Consider the following 27,167-nt stretch of genomic DNA (forward strand, 5'->3'; position numbering starts at 1 on the left):
AGTGTTGTATATTTAGACTCATGTACAGCTTGGGCTTCTTATCAATTCTCACTTCTGATGGTGGACCTTGTTTTGGGCTTTTCAGTGATTATTCCCAAAGACTAACTTTTTTTTTCTTTTTTGTTTAATTTGATGCATGAGTAGTGCTACCAGGCATGATTTTTCAATCTTATTTGCCATGGCTGAGAAACCTACCACCTCAAAGCCAATGACAATGAAAGCAAAACCCTACCATTAAAGGTCTTTTTTTTTTCATCATTATCAGAAATCTCATTCCTCTCACAAATCACATCAATAATATTGTCCGTTTTAAATTTATCGAATCACTGTGAATACATCGGACTCACAAGACTTTATTTTTCCTGAACCGTCACCTAAAATACTTAAATTTAGAAAAGATCTCGTTATATAAAAGATGCTCGAGTTTTCTTATAAACCACATCGTTTGCGCTAGGTGCTCTCCAAAGGATAAACTAGTCTTGACAACCCACTCTCCAATCAACTACATAGTCAACATTAGACAACTATTCTGCACGTGTATATTTTAAGCTTGCAACTTTAATTTCCTGAAGTGAAAGTTGAACCCTGTGCTTGTTGTGTGAGAGACAATTTTGCTCCACTCAAGTAGTGGAGCACTTTGTGAAGTTATTCAAAGTTCTTACTGGTAAAATGTAAGAAACTAATCATATTAAGTTGGGAGGCACATGACCAAAGTTTATACAATTACAAGAATTAATAAGACCAAAACCTAAGTTTAAATTCCAAAAAATATAAATAAAGACAGACCAATATGTTTTTACCTTACAATACCTGAATTTAGTTAAAAATAGGATTGGGAAAATGTTGAAAAAAAGGTCAAAGTTTTCTTTTCTCTTTTCATCCATTTAATGTGCACATGGCAAGCCAAGAATGACCTATCCCACCAGACCCTACACTAGAAAGTCTCCTCACTAGTTGCATTCAAGGGGAGGACAAAAATTAGATCCATCAAATTTGCATTAAGATCCACCTCCAAAAGTATCTTTATATATCTTAGACTAGAAGAAAAGGTGTCATTAACCACAATGGGATAATAGGTGATGAACCTTATCACCACGCGTGCTGAACTTTTGACTCAATTTACTTTATCATCAAATGAGAAATTTTTGTACGCACAGACCTGACGACTCGAGTTTAGATCTATATCGGATGTTTAAATGATAAGATTGTATGATATTATTCTCGGTTATCAAATAAAAAGAGATTTCAAATAAAACTACTAATTATCAATCAAGCCACGAAATTGCATAAATAAATATTTTTTATGTAACTTAATATTTACTTTCCCATTCGAAACACTTGTAATGCATAACAACAATTGCAACAAAAAAATCTTAATCCCAATAATTTGAAATGCATTGCATGAATTTTGATAAAAAATAAAATAAAATAATACTAAAAAATGTTCTTTCTCTCACTTTTTTTTTTCTAAGAAAACACATCAATTCAAGTAGGATCAGACCACGTGCCAGATTCCAACTCAACGGCCAAGATCATCCTTACATTCGATAATCGGATGGCTAGAAACACGTCTTCAAATATAAAAAACTTATCGACAAAGAACGGTCCAAAACCGTCCACGTGTCCCGTCCATAATCGTTATTAACACATCAATCCAACGGACTCAACTCATTCGCTCCCAAATTCGTCCTCTCTCGCACCAAATTCAATGGGGGACTCCGGCAACGACTCCGGTGGCGGCAATCCAACGGCTACTACCAGCGATCTTTCGTCACAACGAGAGCAAGACCGGCTACTTCCAATCGCAAACGTGAGCAGGATCATGAAGAAGGCACTCCCGGCGAACGCAAAGATTTCGAAGGACGCGAAGGAGACAGTACAGGAGTGCGTGTCGGAATTCATAAGCTTCGTCACCGGAGAAGCCTCCGACAAGTGCCAGAGAGAGAAGAGGAAGACGATCAACGGCGACGATTTACTGTGGGCCATGACCACACTAGGATTCGAGGAATACGTGGAGCCTCTCAAGGTTTACTTACAGAGGTTTAGGGAAATGGAAGGAGAGAGAACCGCTGCAGGGGTGCGTGAGAGAGACACGCCGGACGAGGGCGGCAGAGGTGGTAGTGGGGTGGGAAGTATGGATGTGAATGGTGGTGGTGGTGGGATGGTGGGGTATCTTTATGGTTCTTCTGGCGGGTATCATCAAATGGGCGGGCCTGTACCTAATATGGGTCGGCCCAGATAAATCATCGCCTTGGGCTGGGCCTGTAGAGTGTGAACTATGATCAATAGATCACTTGATCTTGAACCAAATCAACATAGCTTTTTTCCTCCCCTTTCAACCGTTGGATAGGGCCCATAGGGATGTGTAATAGTGTGGATGTATATATTTTCCAAGTCTTAGGTTCTATATGTTAAAGTTAGTGTACATTCATTTGATTGATAATGCCAACTTTGTTTTTAGATTATTGTCAACATTGAAAGCAAAATATACCACCATCAAAAGCACCACACCATTCCATGAAATGGACACTGAAAGCATCACAAGTTTTCCAATGTAACATGCCATTTGGATAATTGAGTAAAAGTAAATCTCGGATCGTCAGAATAACCCTCACAACGTTGGCGAAAGGTAAGATTAAATCGAAACTCATGTGTCCCGAAAGTAGGACAAGCCAACGGAACTAGGACTCCACAAGAAAATATCCTAGTTGATTGGTTCAAACACCTAACCTTGGACACCATGCTCTAAGTCCATAGAAAGAACCAACTAAGCTTCGCCAAGTGGTTAACAAGCATAGCTAATGGCACTGACTTAGACCAAGAGCTCAAGTCACAAGTTCCTCAGCAAGCCTGCCAAAACCAGTACCATCTGAAGACCGCTTTCACATCCATATTACACAATCTGTAGCCTATAATGCTTAAAAACAAGCCATGTCTATCAAATCAACATTCACATTCATATCATCAAATTGAGGAACCAACAAAAAAGAAGCGGTAAAAGCATAGAGTGAAATGATCAACAAGATCCAAATGACAACACAAAAGTAATGTTTTCCTGCCTCATCAACAAGATTCATTTGGTAAAAGACACTTCCATGTCCAAACTTGAAATCCGGGATAATTAATTCCACAGTTCCACTACAATCAAAGAAAAGCTCCACACCAAGTACAAGTATCAAGAAAATGATGAAGAATCAAGTCATCGATAGAATAAGTTTCAAGTAGTAGAAAATTCGGTCCACAGATACACGCATTGATGGTAGCAGATTACTAACTCAACCAGAGGAGGATGCAGTCTATGATCAAAACTAGCGTAGCAAAATAGTTTGTACAGAAAACCAGAAACTTTAGTCCATGAAAAAGGCCGATAACAAAATGTGTATGTATATGGCATTAAATAAACTGCACATTTACAAAATCTGATCAAATGTAAATTATTATATACAAAATCTGTAGGATTTTCAGGGCTAAAACAATTGCAACGAAAAAAGAATCAACATACTCTTCACTGAATATTGCATGGTCAAAATGGTGATGTACTTCAAAACAAAAAACAACAAAAGGAGTAAAAATGATACAAATAGCCAAAAAAAGATAACAGACACATTAGTAATGACATCATCTAGGCTAAATCCTATTGCATCACATTCAAACAGTAAGTTCTAAAAACAATATAGTACAGCTCAACTTCAGCAATTCCAGCCTCCAGGCCATAGCATCATCCACAACATTGATCTGATCAAGCGCCTACTAAATTAAACATCAAATGGAAAGGAAAGCTAGAAACTGAAAACCAAAAGTTCAACTTCTATATCAATGGTGGTGAAGTGTCTTTTAACAAAGAAGCTTGGCATCCTCCTCCATACCCAGGGGAAATTCTAGCTCTTGTGAACAGCTTCAATTCTCAAAGATCATATGTCCTCCAAGCTACAAGTCCAAAAAATAAGTATTGATACGCATAAATACAAAACATATTCTCCACCAAAAAAAAAATGTATACAAACAAAACCATAAGCAAAAAGACAAAGAAATCATCACAAGAAATTCAAGGTGAAAATATCTTAAAGAAAAATATTCAACAGTTTCTACTACAGTCTTTCATTGATATCAATAAAAACCTTGAACACACTAGGCGACTATGGAGTTAGAACCCTTGCGATCACTCATCTCAGCAACTGGGCAGACCAGAAGATCCCAAAGAAAGGAAGCATGCTTATCATAAGTACATCAATTAACTTCACAAGATCATCATTCTACATATATAACATGCCCCACTGCTCCAAGAAGAAAATACTACATACTTATTTTCAAGTGTTATTGGTATAGAATTTCTCCAACGGGAAAGGGTTGCCAAAATTTTCTGCCTTATCTTCTTTTTTTGTCTCAATCTATTAATTCTCCACACTGAGAAAAATAGGATTTGACTCCAAGAATTGCTATGCATAAAATGTTTAGGGTGAAAAGAACAGTGGCAAAATTTTAAAAAATGAACCAATGCAAAATAATCTCCTTTTTTTTTAATCAAATCATAAAAAATAATCTTATATTTCTACATCCAAACTTCTTTAAAACTTAGCTCTACGAGGATCATGCATAAAAATTGGAAGTAGCAGGGTAGACTAGGGATCAAGAAGAGTAGGTGATTTGGATTCGACCAAAAACCAAGCCCAAGGGGGGCAAATAAAAGAAAACCTCAGTCATTTTTATATGACGTGAAGAAAAAAACACATTTGTGCAATATCAGTTTTCCAATTTAGTCAAACAAAAAAAATCGTAAGCCTTTCTGTATAGCAACATGTAGGTTCAACACGAACAAGCTCCGAATGATAATATACAAGTTGAGATTTGTGCAATGTCAGGTTTCCAATTTAGTCAAATAAAAATTCGTAAACCTTTCTGTACAGCATCATGTAGGTCTCAATACAAACAAGCTCCAAATCATAATATACAAGTTGAGATCTATAAGCATTCCTTGTCTGCTAGTTCCTACCTGGCTAACATCCACTAACTACATGTATAACAGATTAACAGTAAGGCGTAATCATAATAGATTTCAAATTCGACAGACTTTCTCTCATTTTAAAAAAAAAAATCGACAGAATTTTATGTCCAATAGAGTTCATTGCATGCTAGTTCTTAACTGGCTGACGGCAACTACCATGCATAGCAGCATGGCATACTCATGATTAATTCCACGTATTTTTATGACCAATAGAAAAGAAGAGGTAAAGAAAAGGCATGCCAAAACATAACAGTTCAGGAACTCACTTCTTTCATGCGAGGATAAAACCAGCTCCCATGAAAGATGCAACAGCAGGTCATGAACTGAAAATCGCTGTCCAAGAAATCAGCGACCAAAAGAATACCAGTTAGAAGAGAGCCCCCAACTGATCATGAGAAAACAAAGTTTGATAACTTTCCGACTTCTTTGACTGCATAATAAGAAACAAGCTATAGTCAGTCTGAGGTAATCCTTCGCCTCCTCCCATAATCAGCATCCCTAGATCTTGACCTATGTTCCTCATCATGCGACAATCGGGACTTGCTGTGAGTCCTCGATGACCTTCCCTTGTCCCATTCATCATCATGCTCCACTTCCCGCCCTCTGTGTCTATGATGATCGGCATATCTATCTCTGTCATCTCTGTATCGATCAGGTTCCCTATTACGATCCCTGTCACGCTCTCGATCATGATCGTGATCCCGAGAATGTTCTCGATCCCTTTCACGATCTCTGATTCTTTCTCTAACAATATCTCTGTCATCATGATGCCTTCTTTCCGACCATTCCTGGTCAGGGCCACCCATGTCCTTTTCTCTAGGGATATCTCTATCATATCCTGCATCTCCATCATCATGATACCTTCTATCAGAAGAACCAGACCAGTCTCTCTCCGAAGCTCTATCTTTCTCCTTCCCAGGATTTTGCCTGCCTCCTCTGTCATGACTTACCTCACCATACTGGTGGTCAGACGCAGCTTCCTCCCCACAACTAGACTCACCTGCTCTTCCACCACCATGCTCCTCACCACCCCATCCACCCATACTAGGATCTGACCAGATTCCCATATTAGGCCCATCAACACCACTAGAGGGCATCATCCCCATTCCATTCATAGGCATCCCTCTGCCAAAAAAGGCTGGATTCACATGAGGAGCCACACCAGGAAAACCAATACCTCCCACAGGTGGAAATGAGGACAAAACACCAGAGAATGGAGGTGGAGCACCAGGAAATCCTCCATAACCTCCCATTCTCCCCATTGGCCCACCAAATGCATGATCAAAACCCTGTCCCATCATCGATTGAGGATGCAACAAAGGAGGCACTCCACCAATGCCTTGGCCAAACCCATTTCCACCATTCCCCATTAAACCTCTACCACCCATCCCCCCCGGCCTATTCCTCATTGGACCAGGTCCCCTACTTCCCATTCCCTGTGCATTACCCCTCCCCCAATTTCCTCTACCATATGCTCTATTACCATCACCACCCCTATTACCATCACCACCTTGATAGTTCCCACCAACTGCAATATTATTCACACCAGCACTAGAACCAGCAATGGGGCCACCCTTTCCCCCAGCATCATTAGGCCCCCTTCTAGCAGGGGTAGCCCCCTGCTGAGCCATCTGCTGATTCCTGTTGACCTGGGCCTCTCCCATCCTCTTAACAGTAAAAGGTGACGCAAATGCGACCACACAGGGCCTCCCATTAAAAAGGTGCCCATTCGTACCCTCCTTGCAAGCCGTGGCTGCAGCTGGATCATAAAACTCCACCTGGCAATAACCTTTTGATTTCCCACTTGCCTTCTCATCAAAAAACTTCACTTCCTTCACAGAACCATACTTCACCAACTCGGCCTCTAGCTCCGCGTCTGTCGTCCACCAATGCAAATCCCCGACAAATAATATTGTGCCACCACCTCCACCCCCACCACCAACATTATGAGAAGAATTTCCGGCACCACCAACAGCACCATTCATGTTTCTATTCATATTATCGTTGACTGCACTCCCTACATTCCCCACAGGAGCAAGATGCGATGGCACCTGTTGCGGCTGTTGCTGTTGATGCATAGCCACACTACTGTTGTTAACACTACTTGTATTCATAACATTATTATTAATATTAGCACTTTGATTCTCACCCTCGATTACTTTACTAGAACCTAGCCCCACTTCAACCCTAATCCCTCCAGATCCAGCTGGGCTCAAATTAGGTGGCCCCTTATACCCCTGACTTTCATAACCAGAAACCCTAGAGACACCACTTTCATCAGAAACACCCGGTAAATGTACCTGAGAAGTACCTGGAATCGGTACAACTTGGGCAGAAGCATTCTTGCTCTCTTCCACGTCGTTTCTGCTGCCGCCATTGTTGTTCCCGTTATTGTTGCTGGCTGCAGCGGCATCATTATGGTAGGCTACGTCAGGGGCGTCGTTCTTGCGAGATAAAGACTGCAAGAACCCCTCGCCAACATTCACGTCGTTGTAGAGGTCCTCATAGTCGTCTTCCTCCTCTCCAAGGAACCCTTCGTCGGCCACCGCCGAGATCGCCTCGTTTTGATGAAAATCTCCACCCTCCGTCTCATCCATTTCTTCTATCCTTCACTTACTCGCTTCCCTCCCTTCAAGGGTTTTTGGGATTCTGAAGCGCTTCCTCTACAGAGAAGATGGAATTGAAATCAAAATCATGATCTTCTAGAGCAACAGAAGATGGCTAACGATAAAGAATGAGAAATAGCAGAGGGTTCTCGAGAAATCTTACCAGGAATTTTTGAAAATGTCGAGAAAGAGAGGAGCGAGAGAAACCCCTTGTCCGGGAAAGTTGTGGAGTTTCTGGAAATTTCCTTTCTGCTCGAGCGTGTCTGCGAGTGGAGCCGATCATAGGTCATCAGTCAAAACTTTGCGCAAGCAATCTTTCTAACCTGGACCATTATGCGTACTTGCGTAGCTCGCCCTTTTCTATTTAGTTATTTATTTTATTATTTAATTTTTATATTTGCAAAGTTGCATCGTTTCTTTCCGGTAGGTATTGATGTGAAATTGGTCGATTATTTTTCAAAAATAAGCAAATAATTTTGAGGGAGCTCAATGTTTTCTGTTTGATAGTTTGTTGATTGAGAAAATTTTGGGTTTTTCTTATAAACCACATCGATTGATGTTCTCTAAGCGAAATGACATTATAAATCTAACAGAGTATGTGCTTGAATTAAGTGTAATCTAGCAAGGACACAACAAATGCAACTTCAGACTCTGCCCTTGCCGATCAAAGCAAAGTAACCCAAATCATTAACGCATCTTTAAAGTAGGTTTAAAATCATTTGGGTGATAAATTAGTGGTGCATCTCTTTGAGAACAAATTTTATGGATTTGAAAGATCTTGATTTTGATTTTCACTAAGAGTAATATTCTTGTAATCGCACGTTGGGTTTTGTCCTAACTTACCCCATTATAAGGTGTTACATTTTTATGCATGTAGACGTCTGAGTTTAAGTTTATATCGAATGTCTGAAAAATAAAGTTGTATGTTGTGGTATTAAGAAGATAACAAAGTTTAGAAAGCCCATGGACAAGGAATAAGGTCCATATAACATCGATCGGTGAATTTGGACTGCATACTCCTTATTAAATTATTTAAACAAAGTAACAACCTAATCAAAATACAAAGTACAAACCAGATGCATGACAGCAAAAGAAGCACTAAACTCACAATCAGACGACATGCATGTACTGAAATATACAAATTCATATCATATATATGTATTTCCAAGATCACAAAATCTCATTACAACACGCCAAACTAAAACATAACAGCAAAGGAAACTAGCAAAATCACAACACAGACAAAGAAAAGATTTGCACGAGAGGAAGCAGATAGATTATCATATGGTTGATATATGTTAGTGTTGGGGGGCAGAGGCCCAGCTGGAGGAGGGTAATTGCAACACTGAACCGGAACCGTTGTACAATTGGCTTGAGGTTCTTCTGTTGTCGCTGGTGGTGACGGCGGCGGCGGAGGTGGAGATTCATATGAAGGTTCTTCTGGGGGTGGTGGTGGGGCTTCATATAAAGGTTCACCGGAGAGTGGCGGAGGCGGTGAAGGGATAGTATGACATGGATAAGGACAAATAGTGCAGTTGACACAAGTAGTTGGTGCAGGCTCTACATCATGAGAAAGAACCCCAAACCCACTAGAATTAAGGTTGAAAACTGAGAGGCAGATCAGTAGTAGTGCAAAGAATGCAAAGTTTGCCTGTAACATGATTATTAATTCCTTGTTGAGACCATACTGAAGGAACTGGATACCTTGTTGAGACTTAATAGCCATGGTGGTTTGGATTTCCCCTCTTTTTCTCCTTGTTTTATGCATTCGGTGCCGCATAGCAAGACCACCCGTCGCGGGCACGTAGAGGAGGGTCTAAATGCATGACATGTTTTATATATGCCCAAGTGCAGACAAAAGGACGACTCTTACATGTTCAAGTCTTTTGTATTGTGAAATCTGTGTAATTTTGGAATACGCCTGCAATTAAATACATATTATTGGACTTATCAAAAAAAAAATACATATTATTAGATATATTATCTTATAATATGTATTTACTATGTACATTTGCTATCTGTATAAGTAAGACAATTTTAGTACCGTGCCTGCTAGTAACAGTTTGTCTGTTTGGAATCGAGACCTGCATGGCTTTGTCCTTTCAAACCTAATCATAAGGCTCGAAAAAACCAATTGTTACTAGCCAGTTAGGAAGTTTGAGATCAATTATATTTAACACTAAGTTCCCACATCTAAACGATGTGAGATCTTACTATACCACCACGCTTCCAAGCGGATGCCTTACTCTACACCTCATGAATTTATCTTATATATTAATTGGTTTAGGTAGCTTGTTCTGCTATGTCGCTTGGCTCAGGCCCATACATGGACTTGGGGATGCACGCTCACATGCTCATAGATGAGTTGATTCGATACCAAATAAAACAAGCTTGCCTCTTTCTACGAGCAACGGTTATCCACTTTGGACGGTTGAACCTGAATTCGCACAACTTTGTCATCCCATACCAGACTTTAAAAAATCAATTGTTACTAGTAAAAATTTGGGTTTCAATTATATTCAGCACTAAGTTCTCATATTTAAGCGATTTAGATCATATTAAGCACATAAATCACAGCAAGGTTCAAGCCTATCACATGTTAATAATAATTTAAAAAAAATGACTCATGAAGGTTGTGCTTGAGAATAATTTAAAAAAACTCCTAATAGGGCTTGGAGGGCTCAGTAACAACTCAAGGTTTACATGAAAGCCCAAATTAAAGTAGTCGACGACCACATGGCCCAAAGCCTTAGGTTCGTTGTTACTTGTTAGGTACTTATTATAGCGGCCCATTATCAACTCAAGCCCATATATGATATTTGTTATTGTTTCAATTTCATCCCAATTCAAAATCAGTCCGCGCTTCTGTTCATCGTCAGATCACCTCCTGGCTCTCTCTGTCTCTTGAACTGGAGGGTTCGATTCATGGCGAGAAATCCCTGAAAATGGCGACGGTGGAGAAGCTGATTGTGCAGATTTTCGAGAGAAAGAAGTGGATCGTCGAGCAGGTGAAGCACCAGACCCTTCTCTACGACCAACACCTCGCATCCAAATGTCTTATCGATGGAATTGCCCCTCCTCCCTGGCTTTGGTCGTCTTCGTTTCAGCCCCAGACCTCAGATCCTAGTGGTAATTTCAATTTTCAGTCAGGCCTTCGATATGCAAACTTCTGTGTTGCTGTTCTTGTTATTTGTTTTCTAGAAGTAAAATTGAAAAACGAAACTGAATCTGTTGACGCGTGCATATGCGAGAAATCGAAGTTTTATTGGATTGTGCCATTTGGAAGAAAAATAATTATGTTCTGGATGTCAGTTGAACATAATTTTGTTTTCTGTATCTCTAGGTTATGATTTTGATCAAACTATTGCTTAGACTCTGCGTTTGTTGTCTAGACATGTTAATCTAATTTCAATTGAAACTTTTTGGATGTTAAAATATAGAAAAGACTATGCATTCACTCATTTTTCAAAGCATATACTTTTTGTTGATGTTGCATTTGACTTTGCAAATGGCAAGTGATGTTACTGTTTGAGGAGCGAAACTTCCCTTTAACATCTTTTGCTTTATGAGAAGCAAATTTGGAACCAATATTTCATTTGGATAAGTGTTTCAAATGTCTTGGTGTTAGCTAACATTAATAGACAGCTGATTTTGAGTGTGTCAAGTTTTCATTTTATTTCTAATATTTTATGTATAGAATTTTAGGGTTGTTAAGTGACTTTAGCGCTCGATGAATTCTTTCCTGGCATTCGATATTCCTAACACACATGTGAACATGTGGCCTAGTGATAGAGTTGCAGTGGTGCAATCTAGAGGTCACATGTTCAATTCCTGGAAACACATATTATGTAGAGATAAGGTCTGCGTATATCCAGCCTATCCCTTACCCAACCCATTGTGGGAGTCTTGCGCTCGGGAGTTGTGTACCTTTATTGGATATTCCTAGCAAAACATGAGTTGTATACCTTTATTGGATATTCCTAGCAAAATATAAGAAAAAAAGAGTAATGCTTCTAGTACCACTGCAGAGTTGAAGAAAGAGGAGCTTATCTCTGGCCTCTTGCTCCCGCTTTCACACCCCACAGCTCATTACACCAGTAGCCGATGCTCGCTATATGAAACACCCGCTGTTACTGCTGATAATGGGGGCTCTTGTATGGAAGTTCCTGTTTTCAGGGAAGGTTTTGATGCCAGAGATGGGTTGTCTGTTTTGGCCCAGATTCCTGACGTTGATGCTGGATGTGCCTCTAGTGGTGCTCCTGATCGGGACCCTAGTGTTACATCTCCTGAAGAATTTAGAGACTCAAGAATCTCAGGCAATTACAATGAGGTAGCACTATCGTTGGCAAGGCTTCAGAGATCCAAGTCAAGGCAAAGGGCTCTAGAGATTCGGAATAGTGCACGGGCAATTAAATCCAATCGTTTTGATGAGAGAGATGTTGGCTCTTTTGCTTGTCGACTTGATGAGTTAGAGCTGGTAAAATCTGCAGATGTTGACTTTGGAAGTCATGCACTAGAGGAAGCAAGTCAATATAATGAGGATATTATTGGTGCTCATGACAGTCAAATTGTACTGCACTACAACCATCTTGATGAGTCTGAGCCTGCGAATCCTGTTGATGGAGAGAATGACCATTGTGCTGTAGAAGAAGCAAAAGTATGCCAAAATGATGAGAATAATTTTGGTGCCCCTAACTGTAAACTTTCACTACAGAATAACCATGATGCCTCAGAGCTGAAAAAATCTATTAATACAGGTGATGAATGTTGCTGGGCAGATGAAGCAAAAGCAGGTCCACATGATGAGAATGGTTTTGGTGCTGGTGCTAGTGGAATTACTCCTAGGTCTGATGATGTTGAGGAGTCAGAGTTCGTCAAACCTGCTGATGGTTTTATTGAACATCGTAGAACAGAAGAAGTAAAAGTTGGTGAACATGATAAGAATAACATTGCTGTGCAGGCTGGTCAGAGTATGATAGAACTTGAGTATGTTAGTATATTTGAGGCGACCAAACCTGTTGATGTAAGTAGAGAAATTTATGCTGGCAGAGGAAAAAGAAAGGAAAGTGGTGGGGATATATACTCTGCTAGAGTTACAAGATCGAGAAATTCTGGCCAAAATCCCAGAACTGCAAAAGAACCAATAGATGCAGGTAAATCTTCTGGTACCATCAAGACGTATGAAAGTGAACTTATGGAGTCCTTTGGTAAGTCAGCACAACAGCCAGACCATGCAGGCGAGTTGACAGACATGGTCAAGCCTTCTATTTTAACTAATGAAAGCTTTGGAGCAAGGAAAATGAAAGTGAGTGATTGCGGGGCCAGGGGAAAGGAAAGCAATGTCTATGGTGGGAGAATAATGAGATCCAGAAGTTCCATGGAACATTCTAACCACATGAATGAATTTTATAGGTTGGATGGATCTTCTGATGACTATAAGGAAGATGATATTCAGAAATCAATACGAAAACCCTGCCAATATGAAATGCTACCGATGGCTAAACCTTTTAATGTGGTTGATGGTACCTGTGGTAGGGTGACAAGATCTAGGAGCTCTTTTCAGTCACTTAATAGCGTTGATGGATTTCCAAAATTGGATAGCTCTTCCCACATAGCAAAGGATGATCGAAATATGCTAGCATTGTCCTTAAGTAAGCCAGTCCAATCATTTCAAGCATTAAACTGTATTGGAGGAGGATTGGATATTCAGGAAGTGTCCAGCAGCCAAGTAAATGTCTTGCCTTATCTTGATGTCAGTGACATTGTTGACCAGGAAAATTGTGATGTAATTCTTGGAGGAACAGACATTGATTCTGATGAACTAGTAGAGGTTAATTTAGTGAGTTCTGGGTCTAATCCGCATGGTTCTAGCATTGCAGTTGAGTTGGATGTTCTAGGCTCAAGGCCACCGTCTGAAGCTATGTCAATGAAACCGAAGCAACTTGATTTTGATGATGAGGAAGAGTACAGTTTGAATGGAACTTCATGCCCTGCTATGAAAAGGCAAAAGCTGAGTACGTCACGGGACAAAATTCTTGTTGCCTTGTTGCATTCTGCTGATCTACCAGAAAAAGTAGCCTCTGCTAGTCACCAAGAAAAGAAATATGATCAATCTATGCCTATGTCATTGCTCGAGGAGCAACATGTTTTCTGCAACAAAGACAAGGTTCCACGCTGTTCAACTGAAGTCCATGAAGAGTATGTTGAGAATGCTTCTGGACTGCAAACCAGGGGGAGATGTACTAGCAATGACAACAATTCATTCTGTCCCAGATCAAATGAACATCAATTTCCAACAAACTCTATCCATGCCGAGCATTCTTGGACTCAGAATAAGCGAAGAAGATTAGACGGTCAACTAAGTCTCAGACCGGCAGCTTCACTGAGCTTGAGGGTAAACATATCACTTCTTCAATCACCAGAACAGCATGTGTTAAAATATGAATGATGTTGAAAACAATATATATTGCTCAAATTTCTGCACTTTTATGTCTCAGGTTGATGATGTCTTGCAATCAAATGTCAGTGAGAGCCTAATATGTGAAATGAACCAGAATGTGGAATGCCACCAGTCTGAAGGAGCTGAATCTTCATATCAGCGGCAAGTTGAGAAGGTATTTGTTTCCGATTATACGTCTTCTGAAGCTTTTTAAAGTTCTTTAGTATTGGCTTATTGCGTTGGAGATTTGGAGGAAGTATATTGAACCAAGAGTATAAATGCTTAGCGGATTACATAACTTTCAAAATGAAAATGGGGTGAGGTATATTATTTGACATTCATTAGAAAAAGACGAAGTAGAATGTGATTATAATGTTGGATATAATTGGTCTGATGATCATTTGACCGCTGATAAAGTGTTGGCTTATGTAGATGAACACGTAAACCGTTATTTTATTGTCTGTGGCAACCTTCTTAATATTTGTATGGATGATTAGATACATGCCTTTCCTCCAAAAAAAATGTGATATTTTCATTATTAGCACCCTCCGGCGATGCAAGAGTTATATAGATTTCATAGTCTTTGTGGTACATGTTAAAATCACTAACACTACGGCCTTTCATTGCTAGTATATTGAAATTTAGCCTGCGTGGAGTTTCCTTATTTATTGAAGAATGAATGTTATGGTAAGCAAAAAATAGTTTCCTCTTTGTTCTGTTATCAATAATATTTCCTGTTGCCCTTAAAAAATTAAATAAAATTAAAAGGAAGCAGAAATTGTAAATTTACTGTCGCTTAGTATTATAAGGTTTGTCCAGTTTGCTGTGTAATTTTCTTTTAATTACTGGTATTATTGCATGGATCTTCTGTTTCAAACATATGAAGAAATTATTGCTCAAGTTTCTTTTGATTTTTTTTGTTATAGATTTTGTTAGGTAGTACATATGTCTAATTGATGTGTCTGACAGGATGAACATGGATTGCAAGAGAAGGATGAAAGTCTGCTTGCCTCATTCACTTTGATGCATGAAAAACTAGGACAGTCTTTGGTCTCAGGCTCGACTAAACTGCCCAATGGATATTCCGAAGATAGTTTGTTGAAGGTTACAAAAGGGGCAGATCCCACTGGTGTTCTTTCTGATGCAATAAGGGAGCCCAAAAGTGAAGATAGCCAATTACTGTTGCATGTTGAAGACAAACTTGATCTTGAAAATAATGAAAATGACATTGCTTCCAAAAATTCCATGGAAGAGAGAGAAATCCTACTACCTGGAAATGGCAAGTCCTTGTCTAATGCAGTTGATTCTTCATGTAGAAAATCTGTTGATCTGATTGGTACTGATCACATAATGCCCGAATTTGAGGGATTTATTGTGCAAACATTTGACGAAGAATCATCCATTGCTGGTGACGGAATTAGCATTGACAAACTGGACCTTCCAACGACAACATTAGAACGTGTTAGTATTCTAGAACGGCTATGCAAATCTGCTTGCTTGCATACCTCATTATCCGAATTCTCGGCTCCTTGCAAATTGAATAGACAGACAAATTTAACCTATTCCATTCCTAATGGCCTTCTTGAGGGCATGGACCTGCGGAGCACTTTTTCTATCGATGGTCATACTAGTAAGCAAGTAGAAGCTAGCTACAGTTGCATGAACAAGGATGCCAACCAGACTGATCATGGAGCGTCACATTCTAATTACTTACCATTCTCTGGTGCCCAATCTGCTTGGGATATTAGGAGACCTTATTCATCCCCAGTGGCGAAGCGTTGGAATGGAATCACGCCCAAGTCTGGCAGTTCAGAGAAGCGAGGCAGCTTAAACATAGAGCTTCCTTGCATTAGTGAAGAAAATGAGAATGTAAATGAGGTGGCTGATCCCTCAGAAGAAGCTTTTCTAGCAGAAGTTGCTAACACTTCAGTCAGAAGAGAACCACTTGCTGACATTACAGAAAATTTAAACGCTCCTGCTGCTGTTTCTGAAGCTGAGATCTTCTCGGATAGATGTAGACTAGATTCTGGCCACGCATTCAGTTTCACGGGGACTTTTAACAAGGCAAAACAAAAACTTGGAAATCATGACAGCAGTAAGAGAATGTATGGAAATAACGCAAAGGAGAACCGGAATATTGTCATTGGCACAAATGGTCTTAGGAGGGCCACTGAATCACTAAACAAGGGGTTCAGCAAGCCAAAATTATCTGGACAAACCAGTTTGGGAAAAGGAGGCCTGAGTTTCTCCAAGAAAGACTCCAAGCGTAATAACATCGTTTCCAATATCACTTCCTTTATTCCACTTGTGCAACAGAAGCAACCAGCTGGAATTATAGCAGGTAAATTTTTGTTCTTTTTGGTCTCCATTTAAGTGAAATTAATGGAGATGAAATTTAAATTTGTAATTGGTTTCTAGAAAATTCAAATTGCTGCATTTTCAGGATCTTGCAATGCCAATAAATAATTCGAGAGGCATAAGCTTAAGTGTAGTCGTATGTTATGTTAGATTACTTGGTGTTTCCAAGGCCATATATCCATGTTTTCAAGCTTGACACTTAGAAATCAAAATATTCACCTGTAGGTGGATTACTGGTCGTTGGTGTTTGTTTGTAACTTCTTCCTAGTTACTTCTAACTTGTATATGATTTTGCACTTCTGTCTCCTGCATCTCTGGTATTTTCTTTAAGAAAAGCTTAATATGCCACCGACCTTGTTTTCCCTTCCTCACATCTCTGCCTATGCTTGTTTGAGATATGTGTAATTCAATGTGAAAGCGATAGCATACGACTGGGGACCTCGAACTATCCACGATTATGGCAGATCAGTAATATACCTCACCCCATAGGCTTTATTAGGACTGATATAAATTGCCTGAGAGTCGTAGAGAAAATGTGCTTTTGTGGCTTTAACTCAAGTGGTGAAAGGATGGATGTCCTGGGTTCAAATTTTACCTACGAAAAGAAAAGGAAAAATGAAACCAACATAGCTGAAGATGTTGATTTCGTACATGAATTCAAACTGCTATTACAGATATTCAATTTGAAATTTACTTGACTAAATGTTCTAAAAAAGACTGGAATAATCGGTGGGCTGATCTGAAAGAAATTGATAAGACTTGAGCCTTGCTCCTTGTGCAAGTAAAAGAATGATGAAGCTGGAAGCAACCATTGTCCTATCTACTGATCCATTGAGAAAGAGAAAAAGAAAAAGAAAGGTGCACGATGGACTGAGTTGTTATTAGAAAGCTGAATTTGTGGAACTTTATCAATACTACACTTGAAGCCATTTTTCAGTTCATGCATTCTATGCCCATGACCCCATTCTAGGTTTATAACTTCAAACTGTATGTAGATTCAGTGCATTAAATGGAAAAATAAACTCCTTGACATCCCCATTAAAGTTTCAAGAGATCATTGGTTGTGATATGGTTGTTACTTATTTGACTTTGCAACTGTGGTCTTCTGCTTATCATTCTCGCTTTGATCTATCTGTTCAATTTTTACATGTTATTTTAATTTATTTCTTGTTATCCTTTAGTTAAAAGCTCCTTTTGCTGGCATGTAGGAAAGAGGAATGTCAAAGTGAAGGCCCTGGAGGCTGCTGAGGGTGCAAAACGGCTTGCTGAAAAGAAAGAGAATGAACGTAGAATGAAGAAGGAGGCCGTAAAGCTTGAACGAGCAAAGGTGGAGCAAGAAAACTTGAGGCAGTTGGATCTGCAGAAGAAAATGAAAGAAGAGGAACGGAAGAAAAAAGAGGATGATATGGTAGCAAGAAAACGACAAAGAGAAGAAGACAAAATGAAGGAGAAGGAAAGAAAAAGGAGGCGAGCTGAGGAAGCACAGAGGCAGCAGCGAGAACGTGCGGAAAACTTACGTGCCAAGAAAGAGGAGAAACAAAAGAAATTTGAAGACAAAGTAAGAGATCTTCTGATATAATTAAATTCTGACTACATTTGGCTTACTGCTTTAATGATATCATTGATTCTGGATACACCGTCATGTAGGATGAAAGGGCTTCCTACAAGAAGAAATCTGACGACGACTCAAGAAAGCTTGAGAAGAGAGAAGTACATGCCCATGACAATTTTGAGAATGTTTCCCATGCTGAACCAAGGAATGCCAGGACTACAACGAGTAATGCAAGAAAAGCAAGCATTGTCCTTGAAGAATGCGAGTCAACAAGTGGACATGGCTATGATGTGAAGGTAAAAATTTTCTTATGATTAAGTCATGATTGCATATAGTTCTTTGGTGCAATATTGATAGCATGTAAGCTCGCCTTTCTTTTCACTTCAGAAAAGCAGGAAAGTTGACTCACATTCTGCCTGTGCTTTTGTGCTTGCACTTTATGCTATATTGATATATCTGATCATACAATTAATGAATTGGTTTCAAAGTCCACAAATGTAAAGATCTGGATTAGAACTATGATGAGATCTCTTAAATTCACATACTATGCCTCTTAATTGGTGCTGACAGAGGACAGTGAAGAACTTTTCTCTTTATCTTGGGGGGTGGGGGACAACTAAAACAGTTTGCAGCCAAAAGAAAGGTTTATGATTACTTGGGGATATTGGCTAAGCAGAATGATTTGTCCTGTTAGTGAATAATGGTAAAAAAAAGAGACTAATGTTTGTGCTAGGGCTCTCTCGGTATCTAAAAGGATTAGCTTGACAGAACTCTCAACCAGGGCCAACTTTATTGAGTAGTTTCATACTTTCATTGGCGATTCATCTTGCATGAAACCACATATGATACTGAAGACATATTCTTCCAGGTATTAAATGACATTGGCAATATAGCAGAAAATTATCTAAAAGGATTAGCTTGACAGAACTCTCAACCAGGGCCAACTTTATTGAGTAGTTTCATACTTTCATTGGCGATTCATCTTGCATGAAACCACATATGATACTGAAGACATATTCTTCCAGGTATTAAATGACATTGGCAATATAGCAGAAAATGACAAGTCGATTACCAGATTAAGTTATGAAGAATCATATGATATCTCCCCGTACAAAGGTTCAGATGATGAAGACGAGGAAGATGAGGACTTGCCGAACGGTAAATTCATTCCTTCATGGGCCAGGTGAGTGACTCGGTTTGTTCTTTTTTCTAAAAGTCAAAGCATGCGAACCGCTGCTCATGCATAGTCTTTGTGTTTCTTGCTCGTGCCTTTGATGCACTTTTGGATTGCTGCTGACAAAATGATTTGCGGCATTCACTTATTCCCTACAGAAATGGAATTATGTAACTTTCGTGGCTTTAACCTTTGCCTGTTTTGCTTTCCGCAGTAAACACAGCGTGGCTTTGGCTGTTTCTTCCCAACAAAGAGTAGACCCAGCAGAAATATTCCCCATGGAAAGTTTTTGCAATATTGCTGAAGGTAATTCTCATTGGTAGCTTTATGTCATGTAATCTTGTTACTGATTTCTGGACTGATAGCACGTCCTCTTTTGTAGTTTTGTTGCCTCGGAAGTGTCAGCTAAGATAAGGGGCATTTCAGTTGAGTTCAACCTTGTCAAATTTCGAAGTTCCTGTGGTTGTTCAGCAGGTTGGGGACGAGCTTTTGTATGTAAAGAGGTTCGATTCCTTTTTTTTATTTTTCTTTTCAACTGGTTCCTTGTGCCCTGAAAGTTTCAGCAGTATTATACTTTTTTACAGGCAAACGAGTATTTTTCATCCCTCAACTATTGGTCGGGTTTCATTTTTGTCCCTTGGCTCTTTTTTTCCTCCCTTTTTCGTCCCTCAACTATGGGAAAGTACCATATTTGTCCTTTGAATAAATCCGGCGATGGAAAAATCGTACGTGGCATCCTATTGTTCCTCAAATAAGATTTATCCAGTGTGCCACAAGATGCCACGCAAGCATTTCCCGACCCCAATCTCACTTGAAGGGCGAAAATAGTACTTTTCAATAGTTGAGGGATGAAAATGAGAGAAAAAAAAGTTTAGGGACGAAAATGAAACTTGCCCCATAATTGGGGGACAAAAAGTACCGTTTTGCCCTTTTTTACATAGGTTCACATCATTTTTTGTACCAGTTTGGTTGCTATTGAATCTCTTATCCTGATAGACAGTAATCCCATGTTATCTGGTCACCGAAAATTAATATTTCTTTTACCTTCAAAAGCAGGGAAAAAAATAGGAAAAAATAAGAAGAAAGGAAAGTAATCCTCACACACATGGGTAGCTGAGCACATGCTCACACCTGCATGTATATGCTTAGAATTTACTTTTCTTTCAACCATTGAGTCACTGGATATGAATACTTGGAAGGCGATTTTGGACCCCCATTTTTGGTTAATTTATGGTTTCCATAGTTTAGATGCCCTTTCAATTCATATCGACACTGTTTGACAACAATAAATAGAAAGCTTATCAAACAAGCAGTTGCTCTCCTTATTATTGAGGGAGTATCATTTTTTTATTACTCGTTCCATTGTTGATGAGTGGATTTGACTGGTTTTTGGTCTTTTTTGTTGCAGGTTTCTATGGAACAAAAATGAGAGGAGTTCACGAGCAGGTGACTCCTCATAATGTATTCTGAAGATCACAGAACCTCAATGATGCATATACTTATTTTGCTATTGCCTCAGGCCTCGGCTAGATTTTCTTTTCCAAACTAAACATATAGTTACCAAATTCCAATTGTAGCTATAATTTTAAGAGGTCCATGGAACTCCAAGTAGTCTTCAAGCATTATCTTAGTTCTATAAAGAATAACCTGATGCAGCTTTCTCCCTTGTAGCTTCCAGCAATGCTTAGACCCACTGGAGGCTGAAGCAAGTCTCTCTGATAGTTCTGTATCCGACCCTATGCATTCGTAAGCAAAAGGGAAACATGAGTTCATGCAGGTTGACTTAAATTGTTCTTTGTTAATTCTTAATCTTCTTGAAGTGAAGTTTTTTTGAACTTTTCGAGTCAGCCGGAAAGCAGGGAAATATATGAACTTTCTTCTTGCTTTTTTATATGAACTGAGTAACGTAAACTCTGCACTGAACCATGACCTTTGAGACATAGTTAGCAACTTCATGATCCAAGGTTGGTGGTGGTGGCCACTGGTGGGGTACTTATTTCTATTCTTTGCAACGGCTCTTTGAAGTGTTATGGCATCTTCATTCTGTGTTTATTGGTAAAAGAAACCTGAGCCCACTCAGCTCTCACATGGGAGAGGGAGAGGGAGACCTATCTCTCTGTTAATATATTTTTTTTTTGAAACGGATAGGGAGATTTTAATCTTAATCTTTAAGGTGATATACATCATCTTTCTGGATCTTATTAGTCTAACTAGTGGCTTGGGTGTATCTCTGTCAATATTTAATTCTCCAAAACTTGTCAAATTTTATATTTGAATTGGTTGAGTATTGCGAACTCTCTTTACTTTCCAAATTCAAAGGGTAAATGGTAATTCGTTGCTCATTTTTTGCCGAGTTTCGGTCCATCAACCTGCGTACTGACTGACCTAACATCAAATAGTCAAAAAAAATTGTTTTCTTACCCAACATATTAAATGACATTAGTTGGTGGAAATTTTCGGACAATATTTTTTTTTTTAAAACAAGTGGCACAATAGCATCATGACAACTGTGAAGACCAACCAACTCTTACTTTGAGATCTTATCTAAATTGTTGCAAATTACTGAATTAGTCATTGAAAAATTGTATAAATATCAAAATGGTCTCACTAATCTCACTTACACCAGTCCAAAACTCAAAAATAAAGATCTATGCATCATTCTTGGTTTTTAATTTTCACGATTTTTTTTCTCAAAAAATAATTTCCATATAAATAACCTGCAGCCTCGTCAACTAGTGCAACAAACAAATGTATTTAAGGTAAAATACAATTTATAATCCCATAGTCGTATTCCCTTTTTGGCCAAATAACCCTGCAGAGTGATTTTTTTCCCCCTTCCTCAGTGGGTTGGATTTCTGCATAGCCAAAGACAATGATATGTCTTGATTGAAGCACATCAATGGCCAGCAGCTAGCAGGTCTTGAACATCTTTGAAGCATCCCCACCACAGAGACACAAACATTGAAACATATACATATGTGTTGTGTGTGTGGTAGCTGTCAGCTGATATAGCCAGGTAGACAAGAAAACACAAGAAGTGAAAGTGAGGAGACGATGACAGAAGAAGAAAGAGCCCACTCCCAACAAAAGTAAACACTCTTTTAACTGATGCTGTGTTTGGGCTCTCTCTCTTCTGTCATCATGATCTCTCTCTCCATTTCTCATGCACATGACAAATTGCTCTTCTTCTCTGCCATAAATTAAAACCCATTACAACATATCAGCAGAATGCCAAGTTGAAATGCAGAAGCATGCATGTATATACATATAGGAACCTTGTATATATATATATATACACACTTAGTTTCTGGTTATCTATTTTATGTATCAAACTAGCATTTGATCATATTTTACATATGAATACACAATATATTTCTGCAATATATGGACAAATATATATATATATATGCTCCATCCTTCTTTTTGAAAGTCATAGAATTAAAAGATCATATATATATGTATATCATCACCTTCAAAATGTGCAAATCATCAAATAAAATGAAGCTATTTCAGATACAAAATGTGAAAAAATAAAGAAATTTTAACCTTTAAACAAAGAAAACCATGTATCTATGCCATGCATGTATATATATTTCTACAACTCACAACCATTAAACACAGAGTACTCTTGCACACACTATACATGATCATTTGATCAAAGGCACAAATTAACAGAGATTGAATAATCAGAGAGAGAGAGAGAGAGAGTATGAAGAAGCAGAGAATGAAAAATGAAGCTTTTGTTGAGAGTTGAGGGAGTAACAAATACACATGGCTTCTTATTACTCTTATATATATAGGCATTTCAGTCACCGGCTATTGCCAGTAATCCATGAATAGTGTAGAAATTAAAAGAGTCTTCGTGTTAAAATTAATTAAGAGGGAATTAATTAATTAATCCTAGTAGTTTAACCTAACAATATCAGCACCAACCAACAATTTTCAACTACAGCATTAATAATTCTACTAAATGGGCCCTAACTACATTTATTTATCTATGCTCAATTTGGTTAAAAATAAATAAAAATTTTCATTTATAATTTTATTATGAATTTTCTTTGAAATTATTTTATTTTTTTAATTAAAATTCTGCTCTGACAAGTTAGGTGTGATAAGGATGTTTTTAAGGAATCTCATAAATTACTACCTCAAATGGGTGGTTTGATGTTGAAGAAGGTCTAGGCCCAGTAATACAATTGCCTTAAATAGTCACCTGGCCTGACCCAACTGACCAGGCCCAGGCTCACGTGATTTGTAGAATATTTTGGCAGTGTGATTGAGACACGTAGCAGTACACGCGCGTGATGGAGAGATTTTGACTGAACAAATTAGAAGATCAGAGCCGTTGATCAAGGTAATTTTTTCAGTGGGGCCGGAACTTTTGTGAATCATGGATCAAACGCTGACATGATTGCAAGATCACTGCCGTTAATCATCAAGCTTACCATCCAAGCGGGACCCACTAGCCCTTCCACACGTGTACTGAATGAGTCCCCCCCACCTTTGCAAGACGTGGCCCGATTCATTCAACCGCCGCACCCCCCACAACCTCAATCTTCACCCCCACTAAATAACTAACTTAACTGCCACATCCACTTCTTCTCTTATATATAAAAAAAATCCACAATCTCCACACTCTCCTTCTTCTTATTTTTCTTCTTTCTCGCTCTGGAATTAATTAATCCTTGAAGGTTTTCATCAATGGCTTCTTCTTGTGATTGGCTAACCAAAGTCGTCCTTCTCCTCTTGATTTTGGTTTCAGGGTTTGCTTCCTCTGTTTCCTCTTTTCAGTTCCAAGTTGGTGGTGAACAAGGTTGGACCAAACCCAACAAGAACCAGACAGAGACTTACAATGATTGGGCTACAATGAATAGATTTCATGTTGGAGATTCCCTTTGTAAGTAGATTCCACTATATATATATATATATGTATGTAATTCTTGTAATCAAGTGTTGTAAGAATGAATTCATGATCAATTTTAATCAAAATTTGGTTTTTTTTTGGTTTCAGATTTCAAGTACAAGAATGATTCAGTGCTAGTAGTGAACCACACATCATACAATGACTGCATTGTATCAAATCCAATCACAAAATATGAAGATGGAGAGACAGTAATTGAATTTAATAGATATGGCTTCTTCTACTTCATTAGTGGCAATCCTGGTCACTGCAAAGCTGGTCAAAAACTGGTGATCAGGGTCATGGTGCACCCTGCAGCTGCTGCCATGGCTCCAGAACCAGCTGCACAATCACCTGGATCGGATGGTGGAGATGGATCGTGGGATTCGTTTAACTGGGGTCCACCATCAGTGAATTCTACCATTGGATTGTCTCTAGCTTCTTATTTCATGACTGCACTTGGAGGAGTCTTGGTTATTCTGTATTTGTTGATGTGAAAGATTTTTATCATGTCTTTTTTACTAGTAAATTCTATTGAATTGTTCTTGTTATCACTATTTTTTTTTTGACATTATTAATTAATTTCTTGTTTGTTCTCAGATTCCAAACAATGTTCAGAAACTACTTACATACATAGATGCTTAATTCCAAATTTCATAACTTTTTAATAAATTACTAATGGTATTTGTAAAGAATCTCACCTAAAAAATTACAGATTGCGATTGCTCTCAAGGAAATTTCTCTAAAAAGAAGCTGTTCACAGCCCAGATTCATAAATTAGCAGCACCAATCTCCTTTATTACAGTGCCACCCATAAATAGAATCATCAATCCCATGATCTGATAATCGAATTACATATATAGTCTCTCTTCCTTTGGTTCTTCTCTACAGATCGAGTCTGATTCATTCATTGTTTACTGTAGTTTGTTTGTGTGAACTTTCATATTCTTGGGAACCTTGGATTCTACCAACTTGGTCTTCCATTTGATACCAAACTGCTTCTGCCTGATCTGCAAACAGGACCTTTGGATTCTACCAACTTGCCTTGAGTTTGGAAGGAAAACCCCAGATTAATACAATGTGTTCTCAAACAAAATCTTCGGGTACCTCTTTTTGAGTTGAGGTTACCAGATGCCAAAATCCCTGCAGTTCGATTACCGCTGCTTAGTTCAATAATTTCTCCATTGATCCAACTGAGATAAAGAAGGTTCATGTGCTTCTGGAGCTTTTCACTGTTGGCCAGATCTTCAGTGGGCGAGAAGCCTTTAAAACCAATGCCTAGATGACTACAGGCCTGGGCAAAAAATGCAGCCCGTCATGAAATTAAGCATCATACCCAGCTTCATGTTTGGCTTCAGAGCTCCAAATGGATGACCTGAAACCAATTCTTCGTGTGGTACTGTTATCGCTTGTGTTACTATTATTACTTGAGTTACTGTTACTACACTTCTTCATGCATGCAATAATTACAACAGAAGGAAGCGGACCAAAGAATTTGCTATAGACGTGTGCAACATCTGTATCAAAAAACAAAAGCATAAAAAAATCTGATTACTAAAACCCACACAAAGAAACTTAAGAATGATAATGTTCCCACCAAGAAAGCAATTGTGACCAACAATCAGCTTCTGTTCAGAGGAAAGTGGATCAATTGTATTTTTTATCTTCATCTCTTCCCCTCAGCGATGTTCATCCATTACCTTTTTCTGCCAGGGAAGAAAAAGTACATAACCATTCACCTTTAAAAGATGGACTCAGAAACAGAAACAACAATGTTTCCTCATCAAATGTAAATGGTACCACAAGATACAAAGGTTTCTTTTCTTATCATCGTTTACAGTTTGTTTCTGCATTTAAGTCGAGCTCATGCATGAGAAGATAAAACTCTATACCTTGGAACTTAAAATTTTATATCCAATTATTGTTTGTTATTCACCTGTTGTCTCCTTAGTCATCCAAAATTCCAAATTAAAATATCCGCAGACCATAACCATACTAAAGTCCATGAAACCATTGGGAAGTCTGGGACCTCATGAAAGGGGAGAATAAATTATGACTTACAACTCTTGATTACACTATATTTACTCAATTACACTATTCAATTATCCTTAAATTTAAGAATGGAATGCACAAACTCATCAGCAGATCTTCCTATGCTCATGCCCCAGGCATAAACCAAAAGAAGTACAATATCTATACAAATCAGATGTATAAGGCTTTTTAAGGGAGATGCACCTTCAACAATACGAAAACTATCAACTATTATCGATTGAATTAACCTTGGCTGATGGGAAGTGAAACCATTCAGAGTAAGGGCAGGACGCATTTTGAAGAAAATAGTTTGAAACGCCATTCCCCCACCCTGATCTTCATTCTTTCAGCAAAGAAAGCATCTGTCATGCTGACCAATGGAATCTCTCTATCTTCTTTCAAGCTATGCCGCAAACCTAATAGGCAATCCTCATATAGCATGCTCAATCTTCTTAGAGCCTCATCTTCCTGAGATTACCCAAGAGTGTGAGAACCAAATGTAAACTAAATCATTTAAAAATCCAGTATTTCAAGTTCTATCCCAATGTCAAAACCAGTAAGTCAGGCATTGGCACCAAGTCATCTCAAATTACAGGTGAATAATGTGGCCAACTACCGGGAGATGAAAAAGAAAAGAATTACCTCCATTTATGCACGCATTAAAGTCAAACTCATATTTAGCCAAGAAATCCATGGAGGTTGTCTGGCAGAGAAACTCAGAAGATTGGCCATCAACCAGAAGCTCTTGATGAGGAAATACAAAGAAATTGTGGCGGTCATGGAGGAATAATTAAATGTCAAATTTCCAAAAGCGAAAACAGAGGCCAATTGACAATTTCCTTCACCCCAGTTCATCAGTTAATGATATATTAGCTAAGCTTACAGGAGATTATAATCAATGTACAGCCAATCCATAAGCCATTGCTTGGTGGGTTTGGGCATTTCTTTGGCGCTTCAGAGCAGTGGGTTTTTTGGAGAAGACGACGCGAGCTTTGGGCTTGGGACAGGCCTTAAAACCCTGTCGTTTTGAATAGCCTCAACATGGGCCGAGCAACCCCTTTTAGACCAATTCATTTGGGCCATACGAAAGCCCATTTTTTCCAAT

The 27,167-nt window shown here is 38.7% G+C and overlaps 4 protein-coding genes and 1 pseudogene across 4 annotated transcripts; 3 read left to right on the forward strand and 2 right to left on the reverse strand.

The window, feature by feature from the left end:
* The first annotated feature begins 1,392 nt into the window (after positions 1–1,392).
* LOC119989113 (nuclear transcription factor Y subunit B-3-like) lies at positions 1,393–2,458 on the forward strand. Its single transcript, XM_038834430.1, has one exon. It carries the CDS (start codon positions 1,709–1,711, stop codon positions 2,240–2,242), a length of 534 nt encoding a protein of 177 aa, XP_038690358.1. The 5' UTR covers positions 1,393–1,708; the 3' UTR covers positions 2,243–2,458.
* A 1,062-nt stretch (positions 2,459–3,520) lies between these two features.
* On the reverse strand, positions 3,521–7,919 carry LOC119989112 (uncharacterized PE-PGRS family protein PE_PGRS54-like). Its single transcript, XM_038834429.1, has 3 exons — positions 7,772–7,919; positions 5,269–7,665; positions 3,521–3,927 (listed from the first exon to the last, which is right to left on the reverse strand). The coding sequence occupies exon 2, from the start codon at positions 7,597–7,599 to the stop codon at positions 5,458–5,460; it is 2,142 nt and encodes a 713-aa protein (XP_038690357.1). The 5' UTR covers positions 7,600–7,665; positions 7,772–7,919; the 3' UTR covers positions 3,521–3,927; positions 5,269–5,457.
* A 2,529-nt stretch (positions 7,920–10,448) lies between these two features.
* On the forward strand, positions 10,449–21,017 carry LOC119988997. The gene is made up of 10 exons (XM_038834279.1): positions 10,449–10,737; positions 11,637–14,002; positions 14,106–14,222; positions 15,017–16,388; positions 17,614–17,963; positions 18,053–18,253; positions 18,983–19,140; positions 19,346–19,437; positions 19,514–19,634; positions 20,540–21,017. Exons 1-9 carry the CDS (start codon positions 10,554–10,556, stop codon positions 19,543–19,545), a joined length of 4,872 nt encoding a protein of 1,623 aa, XP_038690207.1. The 5' UTR covers positions 10,449–10,553; the 3' UTR covers positions 19,546–19,634; positions 20,540–21,017.
* A 2,815-nt stretch (positions 21,018–23,832) lies between these two features.
* Positions 23,833–24,528, forward strand: LOC119987774 (early nodulin-like protein 1). The gene is made up of 2 exons (XM_038832692.1): positions 23,833–24,028; positions 24,143–24,528. The coding sequence occupies exons 1-2, from the start codon at positions 23,833–23,835 to the stop codon at positions 24,526–24,528; spliced, it is 582 nt and encodes a 193-aa protein (XP_038688620.1).
* A 178-nt stretch (positions 24,529–24,706) lies between these two features.
* LOC119987776 lies at positions 24,707–26,843 on the reverse strand (annotated as a pseudogene).
* Between the last annotated feature and the right edge of the window lie 324 nt (positions 26,844–27,167).

This window comes from Tripterygium wilfordii, chromosome 21, assembly GCF_013401445.1.
Source record: "Tripterygium wilfordii isolate XIE 37 chromosome 21, ASM1340144v1, whole genome shotgun sequence".
NCBI classification, from domain to species: domain Eukaryota; kingdom Viridiplantae; phylum Streptophyta; class Magnoliopsida; order Celastrales; family Celastraceae; genus Tripterygium; species Tripterygium wilfordii.